Below are 20,304 nucleotides of genomic sequence, written 5' to 3'. Positions count from 1 at the left end.
ATACCAACAATAACAGTAGCAAGGGTAACAAAGTGGGGAAAATGGCCTCCAGAAGCAATGAACTCGTAGTGCAAGCACCGAGCCCCAGCAATAACCCTGGAGAAAAAAGAAAGAAAGAAAGAAAGAAAGAAAGAAAGAAAGAAAGAAAATTCTTTTTTATCCTTTTGGGTTATTATTTTTTTTAAGATATTTATTCTCTTTTGTTGCCCTTGTTGATGTTCTTTATTTTTTAAAGATTTATTTATTTGGGTGAAAAAACAGATAATCTCTATGGCATATGGTATCAAGGATTAAACTTGGTCTATCACACATACAAATTCTATGTACTGTCTACTGAGCCCCCTCCCAATTCACAATTCCCTCCCTCCCTCCATTCCTATTTTTTTTTCCTTTTGATAGGACAGAGAGAAATTGAGAGGGGGAAAGAGGGAGAACAAAAGAGGAACTCCTGCACTGCTTCACTGCTTGTGATGCTTCCCCTCTGCAAGTAGAGACTAGGGCTTGAACTCAGGTCCTTGTGCATGGAAACATATAAGCTCAACAAGTGCACCACCATCTAGGACCTTGTTTTGTTTTTAGAGATATATTTAGCAGTGAGAGCATAGGTCAGTGATAAGATATAGGACTTGTATCTGTGAGGTCCCAAGTTCAGTCCCTGACACTTCATTTGCCAGAGAGAGCCTCTGGTTTGTTTCCTTCCTCCCTTCCTTCCTTCCTTCCTTCCTTCCTTCCTTCCTTCCTTCCTTCCTTCCCTCCTCTTTCTTTCTTTCTTTGCTTCTTCCTTCCTTTCCTTTATTTCTTTTTAAATAATTTTTTATATTTATTTATTGGCTAGAGACAGCCAGAAATTGAGAGGGGAGGGGGAGATCGGGAGAGAGAAAGAGACACTTGCAGCCCTTCTTCACCACTTCTGAAGCTTTTTCCCTGCAGGTGGGGACCAGAGCTCGAGCCTGGGTCCTTGAGTGTTGTCACATGTGCACTCAACCAGGTGCACCACGACCCGGCCCCCTGGTCTTCTCAATAAATGAATAATAAACCTTTTTTTTTAATTTAAGATATGTTTGTTTATTGAAAGAATGAAAGGGTGATGGAAGGACCAGAGCATTACTCAACTCTGGTTTAAGGTGGTACCAGGGATTTAATCTGGGACCTCTGGGGCCTCAGGCATATAAGTGGTTCTCTATCAGGCTGAGCTATTTTCCTGGCCCTAAACCTGTTTTTAAAATATATTTATTGGGAGTCGGGCAGTAGCACAACGAGTTAAGCGCACATGATGCAAAGTGCAAGGGCCGGGGTAAGGATCCCGGTTCCAGCCCCCAGTCCCTCACCCTCAGGGGAGCCGCTTCACAGGCGGTGAAGCAGGTCTGCAGGTGTCTGTCTGTCTCTCCCTCTGTCTTCCCTTCCTCTCTCCATTTCTCTGTACTAACAACGATGAAATGACATCAATAACAACAATAAGAATAACTACAACAATAAAACAAGGGCAACAAAAGGGAAAATAAATATTTTAAAAAGATAAAAAATATTTGTTTACTTATTTATGGTAGAGACAAGTTGAGAGGGAAAATGGAGATGACAGAGAGAGATAGGGACCTGCAGTACTATTTCCTTGTTTGTGAAGCTCTTCCCTGTTCCCCCACCTACTGGTGGGAATGTCCGTGCACACTCAGTGTACACTCATCTAGGTACACTGCCGCCTAGCCCCAACACACTTATTTTTATGAACAAGACTGGTACTAGCACACTAATTGGGGGTTAAACCCAGGGACTCATAAGTTCAAAGCACTCCAAAATTTATGTGAGTAGCCGAATACAGAATTGCTGAGCCATCTCTGTGGCCCTTGATGTGCTCTTTTTATAGACTCAGTTTACACAGAACAACACGATCACTCACCTGGACAGTGTGCCTAATTTATCCTACATGCAACACAGGTTGGAGCCAGGCCTCACTGCACTGTGCAAAGTTTCTGATTCTGTAGTGTCTTTTTTTTTTTTTCTCCTTCTGTCTCTCCTATCTGAAAAAGTCAGCCCAGAACAGTGAAGTCACGGGAGTCAGTTGGTAGTGCAGCGGTTAAGTGCATGTGGCGCAAAGCACAAGGACCTGCATAAGGATCCCGGTTCGAGCCCCTGGCTCCACACCTGCAGGGGAGTTGCTTCACAGGCGGTGAAGCAGGTCTGCAGGTGTCTGTCTTTCCCCCTCTCTGTCTTCCCCTCCTCTCTCCATTTCTCTCTGTCTTATCCAACAACGACGACATCAATATCAACAACAATAATAACTGACAAAACAACAAGGGCAACAAAAGGGAATAAATAAATATTTTTTTAAATGATTAAAGATTTCTTTAAAAAAAGAACAGTGAAGTCTTGGTAACAAAAAAGAAAAAAGACAAAATAGTTTACACAAAATGTTGAAGAAAGATTGTTGTTGGTTTATGTAGACATATATACTTATGTATATTTATGTAATATATAAAAAGTTTTCTGTGTACTGTAGCCTCAGTTTTCTTTCAGTTTTGCAAAATCTCTTGTGAGTTAGCATGTCACAAATTGTCTGTGAGCAAATAGTCATTGCAGTTTCATACTTGTCATACCTGTTATTACCTGAGACTCCTTTCAGGCTAAAACCCAGTAGATTAAAAACAATTTTTTTTTATTTTATAAAATGGAGATTATTAACAAGACCATAGGATAAGAGGGATATAATTCCACACAATTCCTACCACCAGAACTCTCTTTCCCACCCCGACCCCTAACCCAGTAGTTTTAAACAGGAATTTGTTTTTCTATCAAGTTCGGTGAATGTCTCTCAATGCTCGTTTCCAGCTTATCTTCCTTGCCTCTTCTGTCATGTTATCTTTGTATTTCTGCCTCATTTTCTCCTCACCCTAGGTGTTCTTGTTTTGGGCTGTTATCTCATCTGTCTTTCTAAGTATCTGAAAATTGAGAATTCTAGAAATCTTCATGTTGTCTGTGGAAAATGAAATAGAAATATGGACACTTACCTGCTTTATATAACTCGAGGAATTTTTTTTTAGGGGCACCTTTAACAGAATTAGACTCACCTCGATTGCCTTCTTATTTATCAGAGTATGAACGGGATACATTACTTATTCAACCTGAGGTAAAATCTTTTAAAACATTATAAGATGCATATTATTTATATACATGTGGCCACTGCATTTGCATTAAAGTGATATACATGTGTGTTCCCTCCCCCACAGGAAATAGTAGAAATGTCACACATGCCAAGAGAATTATTTAATTTATATCTTCACCAAAACTACATAGATTTCTTCACGGAAGTAGATGATCTTGTAAGAGCCAGTGAATTTCTGAGTTTTGCAGATATCCTGAGTGGTGACTGGAATGTAAGACTATTTGACTTCAATGCTTTTGTTGATAATTATCTCCTGAAAATTAAGAAAGTTTCCATTATCTTAATTATATGTCCTTTTAAGTGATTTATTAATAACAATAGCACATCCCAACCATAGTTTGTATTGAAGCTTTAGCAACTGATCTTTTTTTTACTTAGCATTAGTGTTTTATTATTATTATTATTATTATTGTTTAGGAATTCTATATGACTGCAAATTTTAGCATTAGTTTTTTCTGACGTTATTTTATGATCATAGAATTAGTATTTAGAAATCTTGACAATTGAAAAGTAGATACAGAGGAAAGAGCTGTGTTACTTGTTACAGGTTTTGCTAGCTTAAAACATGTTTAGCAGCCTGGGAGGTGTTGCATTGAATAAAGTGTCAGACACTCCAACATGAGGTCTGAGTTCAGTCCTTAGTAATACTGTGCCAGAATGATGTCCTGGTTCTCTGTCATCATGCCCCCCATCAGAAATAATTTTTTTAATTACGTTTTTAAGACAGGGAGATAATTCATTTGATAAAGTACACATTTTTATTTTTGAGCAAACTAAATGCTAAACTACTACAGAAAGTTCTACAATATAATGTTGTTAGGATATTTCTTATTTATTATTTGATAGAGAAATTAAGAAGGGAGAGAGACAAAGAGATAACCACAGTACTACTTCACTGCTCATGAACCTTCCCCCCTTCAGGGCTTGGGGCTTGAACCTGGGTCCCTGTGCATTATAACATGTGCACTCAACCAGGTGTGCCACTGCCCAGCTCCAACATGTTACTTCTTTTTAGGAGTAAAAGAAAAATAATAATAATAATTATTATGTTAACTCAGTAATTGGGTATTCTTAGTTTGAATTTCCCCAGTTGTCTGAAGTATTTAAAGTTGTTTCACTCTTCCCCCATCCATCTAGTTGTTCATATATAACACTTAGTTGTTAAGTCTCAGTTGAGTTAACTTCAAATAAATTTGTTTGTTTATTACCAGAGCACTGGCAAACGCTAGAAGAAGAAGACCAGAGCACTGCTCAGCTCTGGCTTATGGTGGTGTGGGGGATTTAGTTTGGGGCTTTGATGCCTCAGGTATGTTAGTCTCTTTGCATAGCCATTATGCTGTCTACCCCACCAAAACTTCAAATAATCTTATAGCCTTCTTATTTTTAGGACTACGATGGTGAAGGTGTTAAAAAATAAAAAGGACATACAAGGTTGGGATATTGGTAGAGCACATGCTCAGTTGGTAGAGCACATGCCTTCCTATACATGAGGCCCTAAGTGTGAGCTATAGCATCTGGATGGCATTGAGGGATACCCAGGGGTGTAAAGTGAATTGTTAACAGTTTTCCTCCTGTGTCTCTCATCTCAACAAATAATGAAAGGTTGACTTAGTGAGGTTTTTCGGAGGTAGCATTTATATTCATCATCTTGGATTTATTCTGTGGTTTGGCTTTTTTTTTTTTTTTTAAAGTATACTTAATCTTTTTGTTGTTGCTGCTGAACCAGCTTTTCCGATAAAGACCACTCTGAGCCAACTTTTCCAGATAAAGACAGTGAGATAGACCAAAGCTTTCTCCAGTGCAGTGGGGGCCAGGCTTGAACCTGGGTTGTGTGCATGACAAAGCAGGTGCACTATCCAGGTGAATTATCTTGCTCATCCAATATTCTTGCTCTTAGATTGATGTCAATACTATCAATACTTCTTTTTTTGTAAATCTCTTAATTTCTTTATTTCTTATTTTCTTTCCTTTTTTAGAAACATTCTTTACTCAGGGAATACAGTACATCTATAGCTACTAGAGGTGTGATACATTCCAATAAAGCCAGAGGATTTGCTTATTGTCAAGGAGGAGGATCAAGTTTTCGACCTTTGCACAAACCCCAGTGGTTATTAATAAATAAAAAGGTAAAATAAAAACTATCATTAGCTAAATTTTCTGATATGTGACTTATATCTCAAAGCTACTAAGTTAGAAAGAAAATGTTTCAGTTTTAATAAAATAGTTTAATTTTATAATTAATGTTTTCTTTTTGTTTTTCTCTTTTTCTTTCTTTCTTTCTTTCTTTCTTTTTTTTTTTTTTTTTGCCTCTAGGGCTTGGTGCCTGCACTATGAATCCACTGCTCCTGGAGGCCATTTTTTTCCCTTTTGTTGCCCTAGTTATTATTATTGTTTTTGTCATTTTTTTTTTCCTCCAGAGTAATTTATTTATTTATTTTGCTGGGAGATCGGTGCCTGCACTACAAATCTGCTGCTCCTGGAGGCCATTTTTTCCTGTTTTTGTTGCCCTTGTTGTTGTCATTATTATCGTTGCCATAGATGATGTTGTAGTTGGATAGGACAGAGAGAAATAGAGAGATGAGGGAATACAGAGACTGGGACAGAAAGGCACCTACAGACCTGCTTCAGAGCCCTTGAAGCAACACCCCCTGCATGTGGGGATCCAGGGTCTCAAACCCGGATCCTTTACTCTGGTCCTTACACTTTGCGCCACTTGCATTTAACCTGCTGCGCAACCGCCCGACCTCCGCTGTTGTTGTGGATAGGACAGAGAGAAATTGAGAGAGGAGGGAAAGACAGAGGAGGGGAGAGAAAGATAGACACCTGCAGACCTGCTTCACTGCCTGTGAAGCGACGAACCCTGCAAGTGGGGAGCCGGGGGCTCAAACCGCGATCCTTATGTGAGTCCTTGCGCTTCGTGCCATGTGCACTTAACCTGCTGTACTACCACCTGGCCCCCTTAGGGATATTTATTTATTTATTTATTTTGGATAGTATAGGGAGAAAGGGGAGAGAGATGAAGAAAGACGACGGATAACTCTAGCACTGTTTTACTGCTCATGAAGCTTATGTTTTATGTTTCTTTGTGTTTTTTGAGGGAAGGGGATTCAAAATTTGAAAAATACATACTTTTATGCATTTAATATTTTTTAAATCAAGATATATTTTAGTTCTAACTGAAAATAAGTCCTGACTTTGCCTCTAACCATCCAGGTAAGTGGTTTCACCTAATGTGCACTTAGTCTCCAATTATAAATATGAATGACTGAAATGGAGATCAAATGGAACTGAAGCACACATTGAATAAAACAAAAATTATTCTAATGAGTTGAGAAAAGTAATGTAGTAATTAAAACTCAGAAATTAATTTCTGGCTTCAGAATTACCAGAACTTTCTGAATGACATTGGCCCATATTTGTATATGTCAGCACTCAGCTTATCCCTTGTAAAATTTGTCCCTTAAAGATGGTAGTAGCTGGTATCAAGTACTAGTCCTCAACTATTTCCACTGCACTGTTTTATATTACCTGCCTGGCTTCAGTATCATGTGCACTCGTGACCTGGAGGCTAGATCATCATTAAAATGCTTTCCAGTTCTAAAGGCATATGGCTAAATCTGAATCCATAATTTTTTTTTTTTTTTAACCAGAGCACTGTTCAGCTCTGGCTTATGGTGGTGCAGGGGATTGAACCTGGGACTTTGGAGCTTCAGGCATGAGACTCTGTTTGCATAACCATTATGCTATCTACCCTCTGCCCGAATCCATAATTTTTTAGATAATTTTAATTATTAGTGATTGACTACTGGTTAGAAATTATTAGATTTTAAGGGTATACTTTCACATGAGTCCTAATTTGTTACCTGAGAAGTTTTCTGTCAAATTAGGTAGAGAATTTCATGACCTAAGCACTGATGCTCCATATTGAATTGTTCTGCTTTCATAGTGCATATGTTAATTTTGTATTAGAGTGACATGAACTATCTTTGTAAGACTTTAATAAGCTCCTTGACAGCAGAGTTTCTCTCCTTATCAAGTAAACATTGACCCTCTGTTAACTGAAGAAAATAAATTCTTTTATAGTGAAACAGATATCATCATGTAATTTGTGATGTGTTTATGGTCATCAATAGAATTCCTTTTGAGTTTTATTTTTCTTCTGCCTTAGTTCCTTTAAGTTATTTTTGCTACTACATAAATATAAAATAACTATAAAGTAAAATTCTTCATTAGATAAATGCTAAGATAGTTATAAAGGACTAGATAATCTTTTAAAAATATATGTAAACCTACACAGTCTGTAATATATGTCTCATAACACATTTTCACATTATTTTATATTTCATCTTTTGTTCTTTCTGTAGTATCGGGAAAATTGTCTTACAGCAAAAGCACTTTTTTCTGACTTCTGCTTACCAGCTTTATGCCTCCAAACTCAGCTGTTGCCATACCTTGCATTGCTAACAATTCCAATGAGAAATCAAGGTAACGAAGTGGATTGTTTTTTCCCCTAAGTAGTAATGTTTTATAATATCTTTAATGGGTCAAATTATCACGCCAGGACTGAATGTTGGGTCATCCAGTAGAGCTCTTACGTTATCATGTGCTAGGACCCAGATTCAAGCCCCTGGTTCCCACTTGTACAGTGGAAGCTTCATGAACAGTGGAGCAGTGCTGTAGGTGACTACTCTCCTTTGTCTGTCTTTTACCCCCATTAAAAAAAAGTCACTGGGAACAATGGTGTCATGGGCACAATGAACTCCAGCAATAATCCTGATGACTGAAAGAAAAGATAAATTGCCTTCCTTAAAAGCATAGGATGATCCTTGAGACAAATTGGTGTAAGATTTTTCTCCAGACTTCTTTGTGTACATATACAGATAATGTTCACAAGCTTTAATTTGCTTTTCACATGCTGTGGAGAATGTTCCATATCTTATAGATAAGTGCTAAAATAACTCTGGAGACAGAAGCTAAAAATCAAGAAACCAGAAAATCCATTCTGCTGTGGACTTTCCTCCTAGTTTGCAGAGGACCATCTTCTCATTATATCCATGGATGGCAGAGAGAACTTCATTTGAGGTCTCTTTCATTCTCTTCCTCACCATCAGGGCTTCACTGGGGTTTCATGTCTATGCAGTTTCATTGTTCCAGGCAAACTATTTTATTCAGGTTAAGGGAGAGAGAGGGAGAAAGAAGAGAGACACCACAACATTGCTTCACCACTTAAGAGGTTTTCCCCCTGCTTGGCACTCCCATTTGTTGCTCAAAGGCCTGGACCCAGATCCTCCTTGCACATGGTAGTGTGTGTATATTCCAGAGGAACCATCTCCTGCTTACAGTACCCTTAACTCTTAAACTTATTTTTTTAATACAGCATCAGGGAATGAACTTGGAATTTCAAATGTGTAGCATAGCTGTCCTCTTTAGACCAGTATTTTTTATTTTCCACTTAGAGGGCTAGAGAAAGAAAGGAGACTTTACTGCTCCACATTACTGCTTCCCCATCTTTGAGACTCATCTGTTGCTACCCCTGGTGTTCCTTTGTAGTGCTGGGGCTTGAACCCAGGGCCTCATGCATATTACTGTACATGTTCTATCAGGTGAGCTATCTCCAGGTTCCTTCATTTTTTGCTTGTTTTTTATATGAACCAGGAAATTAACTCAGGACTTTGCACATATGCAGTACTGTTGAGTGGCCTCCTAGGCACAATATATAATATTTTGTTTTATTATTTTTTTTAATTGACACCAGAGTTATTGCTGGGGCTTAATGCTGACACTACAATCCACTGCTCTTGGCCATTTTTTTTTCCTTTTTATTCCCCTTTAATTTATATTTGATGGAACAGAGAGAAATGGAGAGGAGAGGAGGGAGAGAGAGAGAGAGAGACAAAGAGAAACCTGCTTCCCCACTCGTGAAGTATTCCCCCTGCAGGTGGGGGTTGGGGGATCGAACCCCAGGTCCTTTTGCATGGTAATGTGTGCGCTCAACCAAGTACACTGCCACCCAGCCCACAGTATATTATTTTAGAGAGAAGGAGAGACAGGAGAGGAGAAACACCACACCACAGCACCACTCCACCATCCATGGAGTTCCCCAGTGGCAGCAAGGAGTGAACCCAGGACCTTCTGCATGCATAGTACCACTGCATGCATAGTACCACTTGGCTTCCTGATTCCCAAAAGTTTTCATTCTTTTTTTAGAGAGACTGAGAGAAGAGATACCACAACAGTGCTCCACTATCAGTAGAGCTCCACTACCACCTCACTGCTGTCCATGGTACTCCCAGGTGCTGGAGGATGAACCCAGGATCACATGCACAAACAAGGCATGTGCTCTTCTGTATGAGCTGTTGCCCAGCCCCCTAATTTTCATTTGAATCACTATAATGTTGAAGTCCAGTATTTCCATTTGGGTCTTCTTATAATCTCTGCATTTATTTATTTATCTATTTATTTTTGTGTAGTGTCAAGAGTTTGAACACTATGACTGTACCATTTCTCCAGTTTTTAAAATATATATGTATATATATATATATATATATTGGGTAGAGACAGCCAGAGGTTGAGTGGGAAGGGGGTGATAGGGAGAGAGACAGACACCTGCAGCACTGCTTCACCACTCTTGAAGCTTTCCCCCTGCAGGTGAGGACGAGGGCTCAAACTGGGGTCCTCGTGCATTGTAACATGCACTCAACCAGGTGCACTAACACCCAGGCCCCCCCTTTTTTTTAATGAGAGGAAAAATACTCCATCATCCATAGAGCTGCAACATGTGATGCCAGGGAATAAAGTCAGTGCTTACGCATTATAGGCATGTACTCTATCCACTTAGCCACCTCCTCATCCTTATAAATTCTCTCTTTTTACCAGAGCACTGCTCAGCTCTAGTTTATGGTGGTGCAGGAGATTGAGCCTGGAACTTTGGAGTCTCAGGCACTTACCCCCACCCTCTTTATTGATATTCTCTACTGATAAGAACATTCTCATTTTAGCTCTCCTTCATTAAACATGATTTCCTTTGAAAACTTGAAACTCCTTTCAACTATTTTTCTGTTGGACTAAGGGGACACCATCATGGTTTTGCATGTCTGAGACTTTGAGGTCCCAGGTTCAATACCTAATACCATCATAAACCAGAGCTGAGCATTGCTCCAGTCTCTCTGCCCATCTCTGTCATTAAAATAAAGGATGGAGGGGAGAAAGAAAAAGTAAAAAAAAAAATATATATATATATATATATATATATATGTGTGTGTGTGTGTGTGTGTGTGTGTGTGTGTATATATCTATGTGTGTGTGTATATATATGTGTGTGTGTATATATGTGTGTGTGTGTATATATGTGTGTGTGTATATATATTTCTCTGCCAAGTCTAACATCTGGACCTGGTTTCATGAACAGTGGAGCAGTGCTGTGGTGTCTCTCCTTCCACTTCCTCTCTAGATCTCTATCTAAAATTAAAAAGAAAAGACCCACCAGAAGCAGTGGAGTTGTGCAGGTATAAAGCCCTCATGCCAAATATATACATTTCTTTAGATCTTGCTTTCAGTTCTCTTGATACTCGAGAGGAAAATTGATAGGTCATATAATAATTCTACTTAACTTCTTGTGAGAAGCTACCATACCATTTTCCTCAACAACCATTTTATATTCCCACTGGCATTGCACAAGGGTTTGTATTTCCCCACATCCTTTCTAGTCCTTGTTTTCTGGAGACAAGACACCTTAAGGGGAGTGAAATGGGATCCCATGGTTTTAATTTATATTTTCCTAGTGATTGGTAATTTTCTTTTTTTTTTTTTCTTTTTTTGTTTCTTTATTGAGGAATTAATGTTTTACATTCAACATTAAATACAATAGTTTGTACATGCATAACATTCCCCAGTTTCCCATTTAACAATACAACCCCCACTATGTCATTTATGATCCTTCATGGATCTGTATTCTCCCCACCCACCCACCCCAGAGTCTTTTACTTTGGTGCAATATGCCAATTCCATTTCAGGTTCTACTTGTGTTTTCTTTTCTGATCTTGTTTTTCAACATCTGCCTGAGAGTGAGATCATCCCATATTCATCCTTCTGTTTCTGACTTATTTCACTCAACATGACTTTTTCAAGGTTCATGCAAGATCGGCTGAAAACGGTGAAGTCACCATTTTTTACAGCTGAGTAGTATTCCATTGTGTATATATACCACAACTTGCTCAGCCACTCATCTGTTGTTGGACACCTGGGTTGCTTCCAGGTTTTGGCTATTACAAATTGTGCTGCCAAGAACATATGTGTACACAGATCTTTTTGGATGGATGTGTTGGGTTCCTTAGGATATATCCCCAGGAGGGGAATTGCAGGGTCATAGGGTAGGTCCATTTCTAGCCTTCTGAGAGTTCTCCAGACTGTTCTCCACAGTGTCAATTGGTTGGACCAATTGACATTCCCACCAGCAGTGCAGGAGGGTTCCTTTGACCCCACATGATTGGCGATTTTCAACATCATTTCATGCACTCATTGGCTATCTGTATATCCTTTTGGAGAAATATCTATTTAAACCTTTAACAAAATCTGTGTTTCAGCTCAGATTTCTTTTATCCAAGATATTGGAAGGCTTCCTCTAAAACGACATTTTGGAAGGTAAGCTGAAGGTAAACAACTTTCAAGAGTAGTTACTGAACTATTCTGTGGATGTTATTAATTCGCTCAGTATACAATCAATTTCTGTTGTCTGTAAAACCCAAGAGATGTATGTTGTACATATAAATTGCATTTTAGACCCATCTGTGACAGCATATTTTCTCCAACTCATAAGAAAATACCAGGTTAAATAAATGTATGGAATCACAGAGGCAGTGAAATACTTAAATTAAAAGTAAATTAAATTTTTACTTAAGGTAAAAAATCTTGAGGGCTGGGGAAATAGCATAGTGGTTATACAGAAGATTTTTTTAAATAGTTTTTAAAAAAATATTTATTACCCTTTTTTTAATTGTAATCATTGATGTCGTTGTTGGATAGGACAGAGAGAGATGGAGAGAGGAGGAGAGAGAAGGAGAGAAACCTGCAGACCTGCTTCACTGCCTGTGAAGGGACTCCCCTGCAGGTGGGGAGCTGGGGTCTTGAATTGGGATGCTTGTATGGATCCTTGTGCTTCTCTCCACCTGCACTTAACCTGCTGGGCTACTGCCTGACTCCCGCAAAAGACTTTCATGCCTGAGGCTCTTAAAGTTCTAAGTTCAGTTTAAATATTTATTTATCTATTATTCCCCTTTTGTTGCCCTTGTTGTTTTATTGTTATAGTTATTATTGTTGTTATTGATGTCCTTGTTAGGACAGAGATAAATGGAGAGGGAAGACAGAGGGGGAGAGAAAGACAAACACCTGCAGACCTGCTTCACCTCTTGTGAAGCAACTCCCCTGCAGGTGGGGAGCCGGGGGCTCGAACTGGGAGGGTTTTATTACTTTAAAAGGTCTTGCAAGATAGCTCACTTGGGTGTGCCCTTCCAGTTGAAGAGTGCACACTTTACCATAAGCAAATAACTGAGGTTGGAGCCCCCACCACCAATAAATGAGGGAACCTGTTTGGGTGTTGTTTCACAAATGATAGAGCAGTGCCATGTGCAGGTACAGAGCTGATGGCAAATGATTATAATCCTGATGGCACATAAATATATCCATCCTCTTAATTGTTAATGTCTCCATTATGAATCTAGCAGATTGAAAATGGAAGCCCTGACTGACAGGGAGCATGGAGTGATAGACCCTGACAGCGGAGATGAAGCCCAGCTTAACGGAGGTCAGCCTGCGAAGGAGGCAATGGGGGAGCCCACTCAAACGGTGGAACCCGAAACCTGGTCTCTTCCTTTGAGTCAGAATAGTGGAAGTGAACTGCCTGCCAGCCAACCTCAGCCCTTCTCAGCCCAGGGAGACTTGGATGAAGAAGACATTGCCATCATAGAAGATTATGACAGTGATGGAACATAAAAACCACTTTGCCTGTCACATTGCTATTCGACAATTCATTCTATTCAGTGGTACTTGGACAGAAATGATATACTTTTAGGTGACTCTCAGTTTTTTAATTCTTATAGTATTTCAGCACCAGGAATTGACTCTTCTGTCATCTTGAAAAGAAGACCAAGCCTTCAAATTATCTTTTTTTTTTTTTTTTTTTTTTTTTTTTTTTTAGTATTTATTTAGCCTTGTGAGTGGTGTTGGGAGGTGCCGTTACTGTGCATTACGTGTGTTTGAACATGATGCCAAATACCAGAAATGTGAAGGAATAAGCCAGACGACAGAAACTTTATGGAGATTGTAAATATAAAACAGTTCAGGATGCAATTGAGTGTAAATAAACTTTGGTGCCTTACAGTTTATGGTCTACAACTTCTCAGATACATTGTACAGTGGGATATTTTAGATGCGTCGGGGAAGTACTTAACATAATTTATATTGAAATTAAAATGTTTAATTTCTGTTTGTTTCTCATCTTTTCACATTTCCTAACGAGCAGTTTGCCGTGTATCTTGGGGCACAGTATATCAGTCTCCACCTAGAATCATATAGTCTCCACCTAGAGTCAAAGCAGGAAAGAAGTGGCAACTTTGCAGGGAAAACTTTGGGGTTCTGGCTTTAACTACCTGGCCCTAACTCTGGAGTGTGGTGTGTAATCTGCCACGAAGAGCTGGAGGGCAGGTCCTTGACTCGCTGGGCCCCTAGCGGGAATGGGAGCCGGGACCTGACAAAGCCGGGCGGGGCGAAGGCGGCTCGCCCCGCCCCGGGAACCCGAGGCTAGTTTCAGTGTGGCTCTTCCTGGCGGCTGCGCAGGTAAGTGGCGGGAGCCGCGGGGGCATGTGACCAAGGCTTGGGCGGGAAGGGACGCGGGGCGCGTCGCAGTGGAGAAGAGGGACCCTAGGGCACCGAACCCGCCGTGAACAGTGGAGGGAGGCCAGACGCCCCGCAGCGGCGGGAAGGTAGAAGAGAGGCCGACAGGTGCGCGCCCCGCCGCCCTTCCGGGTACTGGGTTTCTGTGATCCCGACTTAGTTCCGGCCTCTTTGGGGCAGAATCGCGAAAGACCGAGCGCTCTCCTGGGTCGGCAGAGCCGAGCATGAATCGACAGTGGTGGGGCCGGGCTGGAGCGGACTCGAGGGGACCTTGGTGGCGGCGAGGCCCGGGGTCCCCGCTGGTGGGTTGTTTGGACCCAACCCCCTGGAATCCCAGAAACAGCGGAAAGCTGCCTCACGCTGGGGCCCAGCCCAGCTTGAAAGCCGGTTAAGGCGGTAATTAAGTTTGTGTAAAGGTGACTAAACTCCATTCTTGTGGTGCTTTGCTGCCAGAGCAGTTTCTCCTCCCACCGCGCTGGGAGCTCCCGCAGAGCAAAACAAAGACCTCTGCCTCAACGTGCCGAGTAGCTAGTGGACTCTGAGGGACACACCTGAAAACTACGTAAGTTACGACCAAAGACAACCGAAGCCATTCCCTTCTAAAATCACATTCCTTTTGCTGCGCCATAATTCTTCAAATGTATGTTTTTGCGTTTTATTTGAACATGGGTAAGGGGGTTTGATTTAATAAGTCACTTCATCAGTTAAGATGAAGCCTACTTGGTGAAGCGCACTTTGAACAGTGAATTCAAAAAAGCAGTGGGAGATCCGGAAGATACATAAAGGTATTGAAAGTGACTCGCTAAGGTTTTTTAGTATGCTTCCCCACCGACCCAGCTACTTAGAAAAAAAAAAAAAAAGAATTTTAAAAATTATGGTTGGTTCTCTTACACATTTCTATAATTTCAAATTTTTAAATACTTTTTAATTATTGGATTAACAGACAAATTGAGAGGGTTGGGGGTGATAGAGAGAGAGAGGCACCTTCAACCCTGCTTCACCGCTCTTCCACGTGGGGACCAGGGGCTTGAGCCTGGGTCCTTGCGCACTACATGCAATGTGTGTGCTTAACCAGAGATGCACCACCACCTGGCCCAGTTTCAACTTAAAACTTTTTTTAATATTTAATTATTTATTACCTTTTGTTGCCCTTTTATTAAAATTTTTATTTATAAAAAGAAAACAATGACAAAAACCATAGGATAAGAGGAGTACAACTTCACACAGTTCCCACCACCAGAACTCCGTATCCCATCCACTCCCCTGATAGCTTTCTTATTCTTTATCCCTCTGGGAGTACGGACACAGGGTCATTATGGGATGCAGAAGGTGGAAGGTCTGGCTTCTGTAATTGTGTCCCTGATGAACAGCCCTTTTTTTTTTTTTTTATTGTTGCAGTTATTGTTGTTGATGTCATCGTTGTTGGATAGGACAGAGAGAAATGGAAAGAGGAGGGGAAGACAGAGGGGGAGAGAAAGACACCTGCTTCACCGCTTGTGAAGCGACTCCCCTACAGGTTAGGAGATGGGGGCTCTAACCGAGATCAGGTCCTTGCACTTTGCGCCACCTGCGCTTAACCTGCTGAGCTACCGCCCGACTTCCAGTTTCATCTTTTGTAAGACAGAGGTCCAAATAACTACTAATTGCCATCATTTCTTGTATTCCTGCCTAGTAATAGGTATTGTGCTAGGATTATCACTTAATTCTCTAATGTTGAAGAACCCCGTTAGAGGACCTAAAAAATTAAGCCTCTTTCCCATCTGTCCCATTCTAAGTAATTGTACTGAATGTGTGTAGATTGTCTTCTTATCATCTTCCCCTGGGTCCCTGGCAGTGACCTCAAACTCTTCAGGTTACTTCTCCCCAGTTTGATTCAAAATCATCTGTTGGAAAAGGAGTATGCAGTTGAAACAAGGTTGGTCCTAAATTAGTAATTATTCATATTTGCTGATGGGTAGGTAAGGATTCATAAGACTATTTCCCACTTTTTATGACTGTTATATCTGAAACTTTCTGTAGTTTAAAAAAAAAAAAAAAACAGCATCTAGAATTTGACCTTTTGCTATCCTCATTGCTACCACCATAGTCGCTCTGTTTTTCCCCTTGCACTGTGGGATGGACTCTCCACCAAGCATCCAGAGTGAACCTGTTAAGACAAGTGGAATCATGTCACTCTCTGCATCTTCCAGTGGATTTTTATCTCACGCTTAGTCAAAGCCCAGATCTTTGTCAGTGATTTTCAAGACAGTTGTGATTCAGATCACCTCAATTTTGTTACTCACATACTCAGTCACTCTGCTGCTGCCACACTGGTCTCCATCCTCTAACAGCTCTTGGAGGTGCCAGGCAGCCTGCCTCAAATTTTTTGTATTAGCTGGAACTACCGAGAACACTCCACCTTATACCTGACTTCTGCCTTTACCTCTTTAACTTTTGTATAAAAGGTCACATTCTTAACTATATTGTCCTGCATGACCCAGACCCACACTGTACTGGGGAAATCTTCAATACTGTGTTCTCCCTTCCCTCTCTGTCTTTCTCTGGCTATTAAAAAAATATGTCCCTGTGGTCCGGGAGGTGGCGCAGTGGCTAAGGCACTAGACTCTCAAGCGTGGGGTCCCGAGTTCAATATCCGGCAGATGTACCAGAGTGATGGCTGGTTCTCTCTCCTCCTATCTTTCTCATGAATAAATAAATAATTTTTAAAAATTAATTTATTTTAAAAAAAGAAAGAAAATTATGTCCCAGAGCAGTGATGCTATGTTGTCTGTGACGATTTCCCTAGTCACTCAATTCTTCTTCTTCTTCTTCTAGCGTTTGCCCTTCTTCCGTAGCCAGTCAACAGCGTCAGGTTGAGCCTGATGTAAAGTTTCGAGACCTCCTTTGAATCTGGAGAGGTGGCAGTCGTTGACTATGTGGGTCATTCAATGTAAACATGTAACATCTATCTATAATGTACTCTATCCCCATTCTTTTTTTTTTTTTTAATTTAAGAAAGGATAAATTAACAAATCCATAGGGTAGGAGGGGTACAACTCCACACAATTCCCACCACCCAATCTCCATATCCCGCCCCCTCCCCTGATAGCTTTCCCATTCTCTTTCCCTCTGGGAGCATGGACCCAGGGTCATTGTGGGTTGCAGAAGGTGGAAGGTCTGGCTTCAGTAATTGCTTCCCCGCTGAACATGGGCGTTGACTGGTTGGTCCATACTCCCAGTCTGCCTCTCTCTTTCCCTAGTAGGGTGGGTCTCTGGGAAAGCAGAGCTCCAGGACACATTGGTGGGGTCTTCAGTCCAGGGAAGTCTGGCCAGCATCCTGATGACATCTGGAACCTGGTGACTGAAAAGAGAGTTAACATACAAAGCCAAACAAATTGTTGAGCAATCATGGACCCAAAGGTTGGAATAGTGGAGAGGAAGTGTTAGGGGGGTACTCACTGCAAACTCTAGTGTACTTCTGCTTTCAGGTATATATTTTGCAGTAGTTTATGGATACGTGTGAACATATGCTCTCTCTCACAGAAACTGGTGTATATCTAGGTTTTGGGACTTTGTTAGAAAGTGAACCACCTGGGATGGAATTAGAGAATACTATGAAAGGAAAGGTCTCACCCGAGTAATGAAGCTGAAGGGTTGTCATTCCACACGTGAAGTCTCTGGACACAGTCTGAGCTGAAGCATGTTGAGGTGGCAATCGTTGTGTTGATTAGGTTGTGATCGGCAGATGCAATATTACTTGATATGGCTTGGGAGAGGCATACGGGAAAGTGGGCCCTATCCAATGGTTCCAGGACTGGGGGAAGTAGAGGCTCTATAGTGGAGATGTGAGGTTCCTGCTGTCTTAGGGTTCCAAAAGACAATCGATAGTTAATGTTATCACCACATTATTTGGTAATTGGGTTAACTTTGAAAAGTCCTTTTGTTAGGGTTTGCTGTACAGTACCCAGTGTCTTGTATATATAGCTGCGCCTCTGTCCCCATTCTTACTCCATTGTTCCTTAACATCCTATACACATTCTCACGTCTGGGAGATAACATAATGGTTATGCACAGAGAGATCCCATCCTCCACACCACCATATACCACAATACTCTGATAAAAATAGCAGTAAATAAAATTTATTAGTCCTATATATTTCACTTCCCTTACCTATCACTTGTTCTTCCTTTTACTGGAAATTAAACTTTGTGAAAGCAGGGATTTCAGTCAGCTTTGTTCACTGATACGCCCTCCATGTTCTCAGTATATAGCAGGTGTTTGGTGAATATTGCATGCTAGGTCTCCACTTTGCAAAGTAAAAAAAAAAAAAGTGGGAAATTCAGATTGCCTTAAACTTAATACTTACATTAGCATATAGTTTCCCTCTGTTTGTGTATGTGTCCAAGTCATTGATTTCATTAGGGAAATGAGCAGGGGGGTTTTGTTTAAGAAGAATTTATTTTTTATTTTCAAATTATCTCTTGCATAATGTTTCTTCCTCTTTAATCTATTAGTATTATTTTATTGGCGATTTAATATTTATTTACAAAATTACATATCAGTGGTCTGGGAGGTGGCAACAAAATGTCTCTAGTTTTTATTTTTCCCCCAAACTTCAAAAAAAATTTAATGTTGGTTTGTAATTTTATAGGATTTTAGGAGTACAGTGTCATATATAGGTATATATATATATGTGAATCACCATAACCATTGGAATGTTCCATTATGTTATATCAGAGAGAATTCTCTAACCCATTCTTCCCTTCCCCATTCCAAATCGCCTTTCAGTGATTACTCTGGGGAGAGAGATCTACATGGCTGCTATATATATTGGACTTTAAAAAGGAGGTTGGGTGGTAGCGCAGCCGGTTAAGCGCACATAGCACAAAGCACAAGGACCGGTAAGGATCCCAGTTTGAGCTCCTGACTCCCCGCCTCTGTCTTCCCCTCCTCTCTTGATTGCTTTCTATCCTATCCCACAACAACAGCAATAACAATAATAATAATAAAAACAACAAGGGTTAAAAAAAAGGTGTTAAAGCATTTATTGCAATAATACAATAAAAGCTTAGAAAACATTATTATTCAAACTGCTCTGGAAGTTACAGAGCAATGGGAAATTCCTGGAACATGACAAGGAGATTCTAGGACACTGTAGTTCTTTTTTTTTTTTCACACTTATTTTTTTGTTAATTTCTTTATTGGGGAATTAATGTTTTACATTAAACAGTAAATACAATAGTTTGTACATGCATAACATTCCCCAGATTCCCATTTAACAATACAACCCCCACTAGGTGCTCTGTCATCCTTCTTGGACCTGTATTCTTCCCAGAGTCTTTTACTTGGTGTGATACGCCAATTCCATTTCAGGTTCTACTTGTGTTTTTTTTTTTTTTTTTTTTTTTCCTGATCTTGTTTTTCAACTTCTGCCTGAGAGTGAGATTATCCCATATTCATCCTGTTTATGACTTATTTCACTTAACATGAATTTTTCAAGGTCCATCCAAGATGGGCTGACAACAGTGAAGTCACCATTTTTTACAGCTGAGTAGTATTCCATTGTGTATATATACCACAACTTGCTCAGCCACTTATCTGTTGTTGGACACCTGGGTTGCTTCCAGGTTTTGGCTATTACAAATTGTGCTGCCAAGAACATATGTGTACACAGATCTTTTTGGATGGGTGCGTTAGGTTCCTTAGGATATATCCCCAGGAGAGGAATTGCAGGAGGATCATAGGGTAGGTCCATCTCTAGCCTTCTGAGAGTTCTCCAGACTGTTCTCCACAGAGGTTGGAGCAATTGACATTCACACGAGCAGTGTAGGAGGGTTCCTTTGACCCCACACCCTCTCCAGCATTTGCTACTGTTACCTTTTCTGATGTATGACATTCTCACAGGAATGAAGTGATATCTCATTGTTGTCTTTATTTGCATTTCTCTGACAATCAGAGACTTGGAGCATTTTTTCATGTGTTTCTCAGCCTTTTGGATCTCTTCTGTGGTAAATATTTTGTCCATGTCCTCCCCCCATTTTTGGATAGGGTTATTTGTTCTCTTGTTGTTGAGTTTGGCAAGCTCTTTATATATGTTTGTTATTAAACTCTTGTCTGATGTATGGCATGTAAAGATCTTCTCCCATTCTGTGAGGGGTCTCTTGGTTTGGGTAGTGGTTTCTTTTGCTGTGAAGAAGCTTTTTGATTTGATGTAGTCTCATAGGTTTATGCTTATCTTAGTCTTTTTTGTAATTGGATTTGTTTCATTGAAGATGTCTTTA

The 20,304-nt window shown here is 40.4% G+C and overlaps 2 protein-coding genes across 3 annotated transcripts in view; both read left to right on the top strand.

Moving 5' to 3' along the window:
* Window positions 1-13,222, top strand: part of RAD17 (RAD17 checkpoint clamp loader component) — a 45,772-nt gene extending 32,550 nt beyond the window's left edge. The window contains exons 12-17 of the mRNA XM_007538033.3: window positions 3,036-3,121; window positions 3,222-3,368; window positions 5,134-5,283; window positions 7,522-7,642; window positions 11,740-11,797; window positions 12,877-13,222. Of these exons, the coding sequence (XP_007538095.2) occupies window positions 3,036-3,121; window positions 3,222-3,368; window positions 5,134-5,283; window positions 7,522-7,642; window positions 11,740-11,797; window positions 12,877-13,144 (830 nt within the window). The 3' untranslated portion in view covers window positions 13,145-13,222. The remainder of the gene's footprint in view (window positions 1-3,035; window positions 3,122-3,221; window positions 3,369-5,133; window positions 5,284-7,521; window positions 7,643-11,739; window positions 11,798-12,876) is intronic.
* Window positions 13,223-13,944: 722 nt separating this feature from the next.
* MARVELD2 (MARVEL domain containing 2) overlaps window positions 13,945-20,304 on the top strand; it is a 29,631-nt gene continuing 23,271 nt past the window's right edge. Inside the window, exon 1 of one of the 2 annotated variants that reach the window (XM_007538035.2) lies at window positions 13,945-13,987. The gene's annotated coding sequence lies outside the window, so the exon portion shown is untranslated. Of the gene's footprint in view, window positions 13,988-14,011; window positions 14,153-20,304 lie in introns of those variants that run through there. The other variant, XM_060191245.1, reaches the window with a different exon arrangement.

The sequence above is a fragment of the Erinaceus europaeus genome, chromosome 5, assembly GCF_950295315.1.
Source record: "Erinaceus europaeus chromosome 5, mEriEur2.1, whole genome shotgun sequence".
Classification (NCBI taxonomy): Eukaryota; Metazoa; Chordata; class Mammalia; order Eulipotyphla; family Erinaceidae; genus Erinaceus; species Erinaceus europaeus.
Note: the sequence above shows the minus strand (reverse complement) of the source record. Positions and strands in the feature narration are given on the sequence as shown.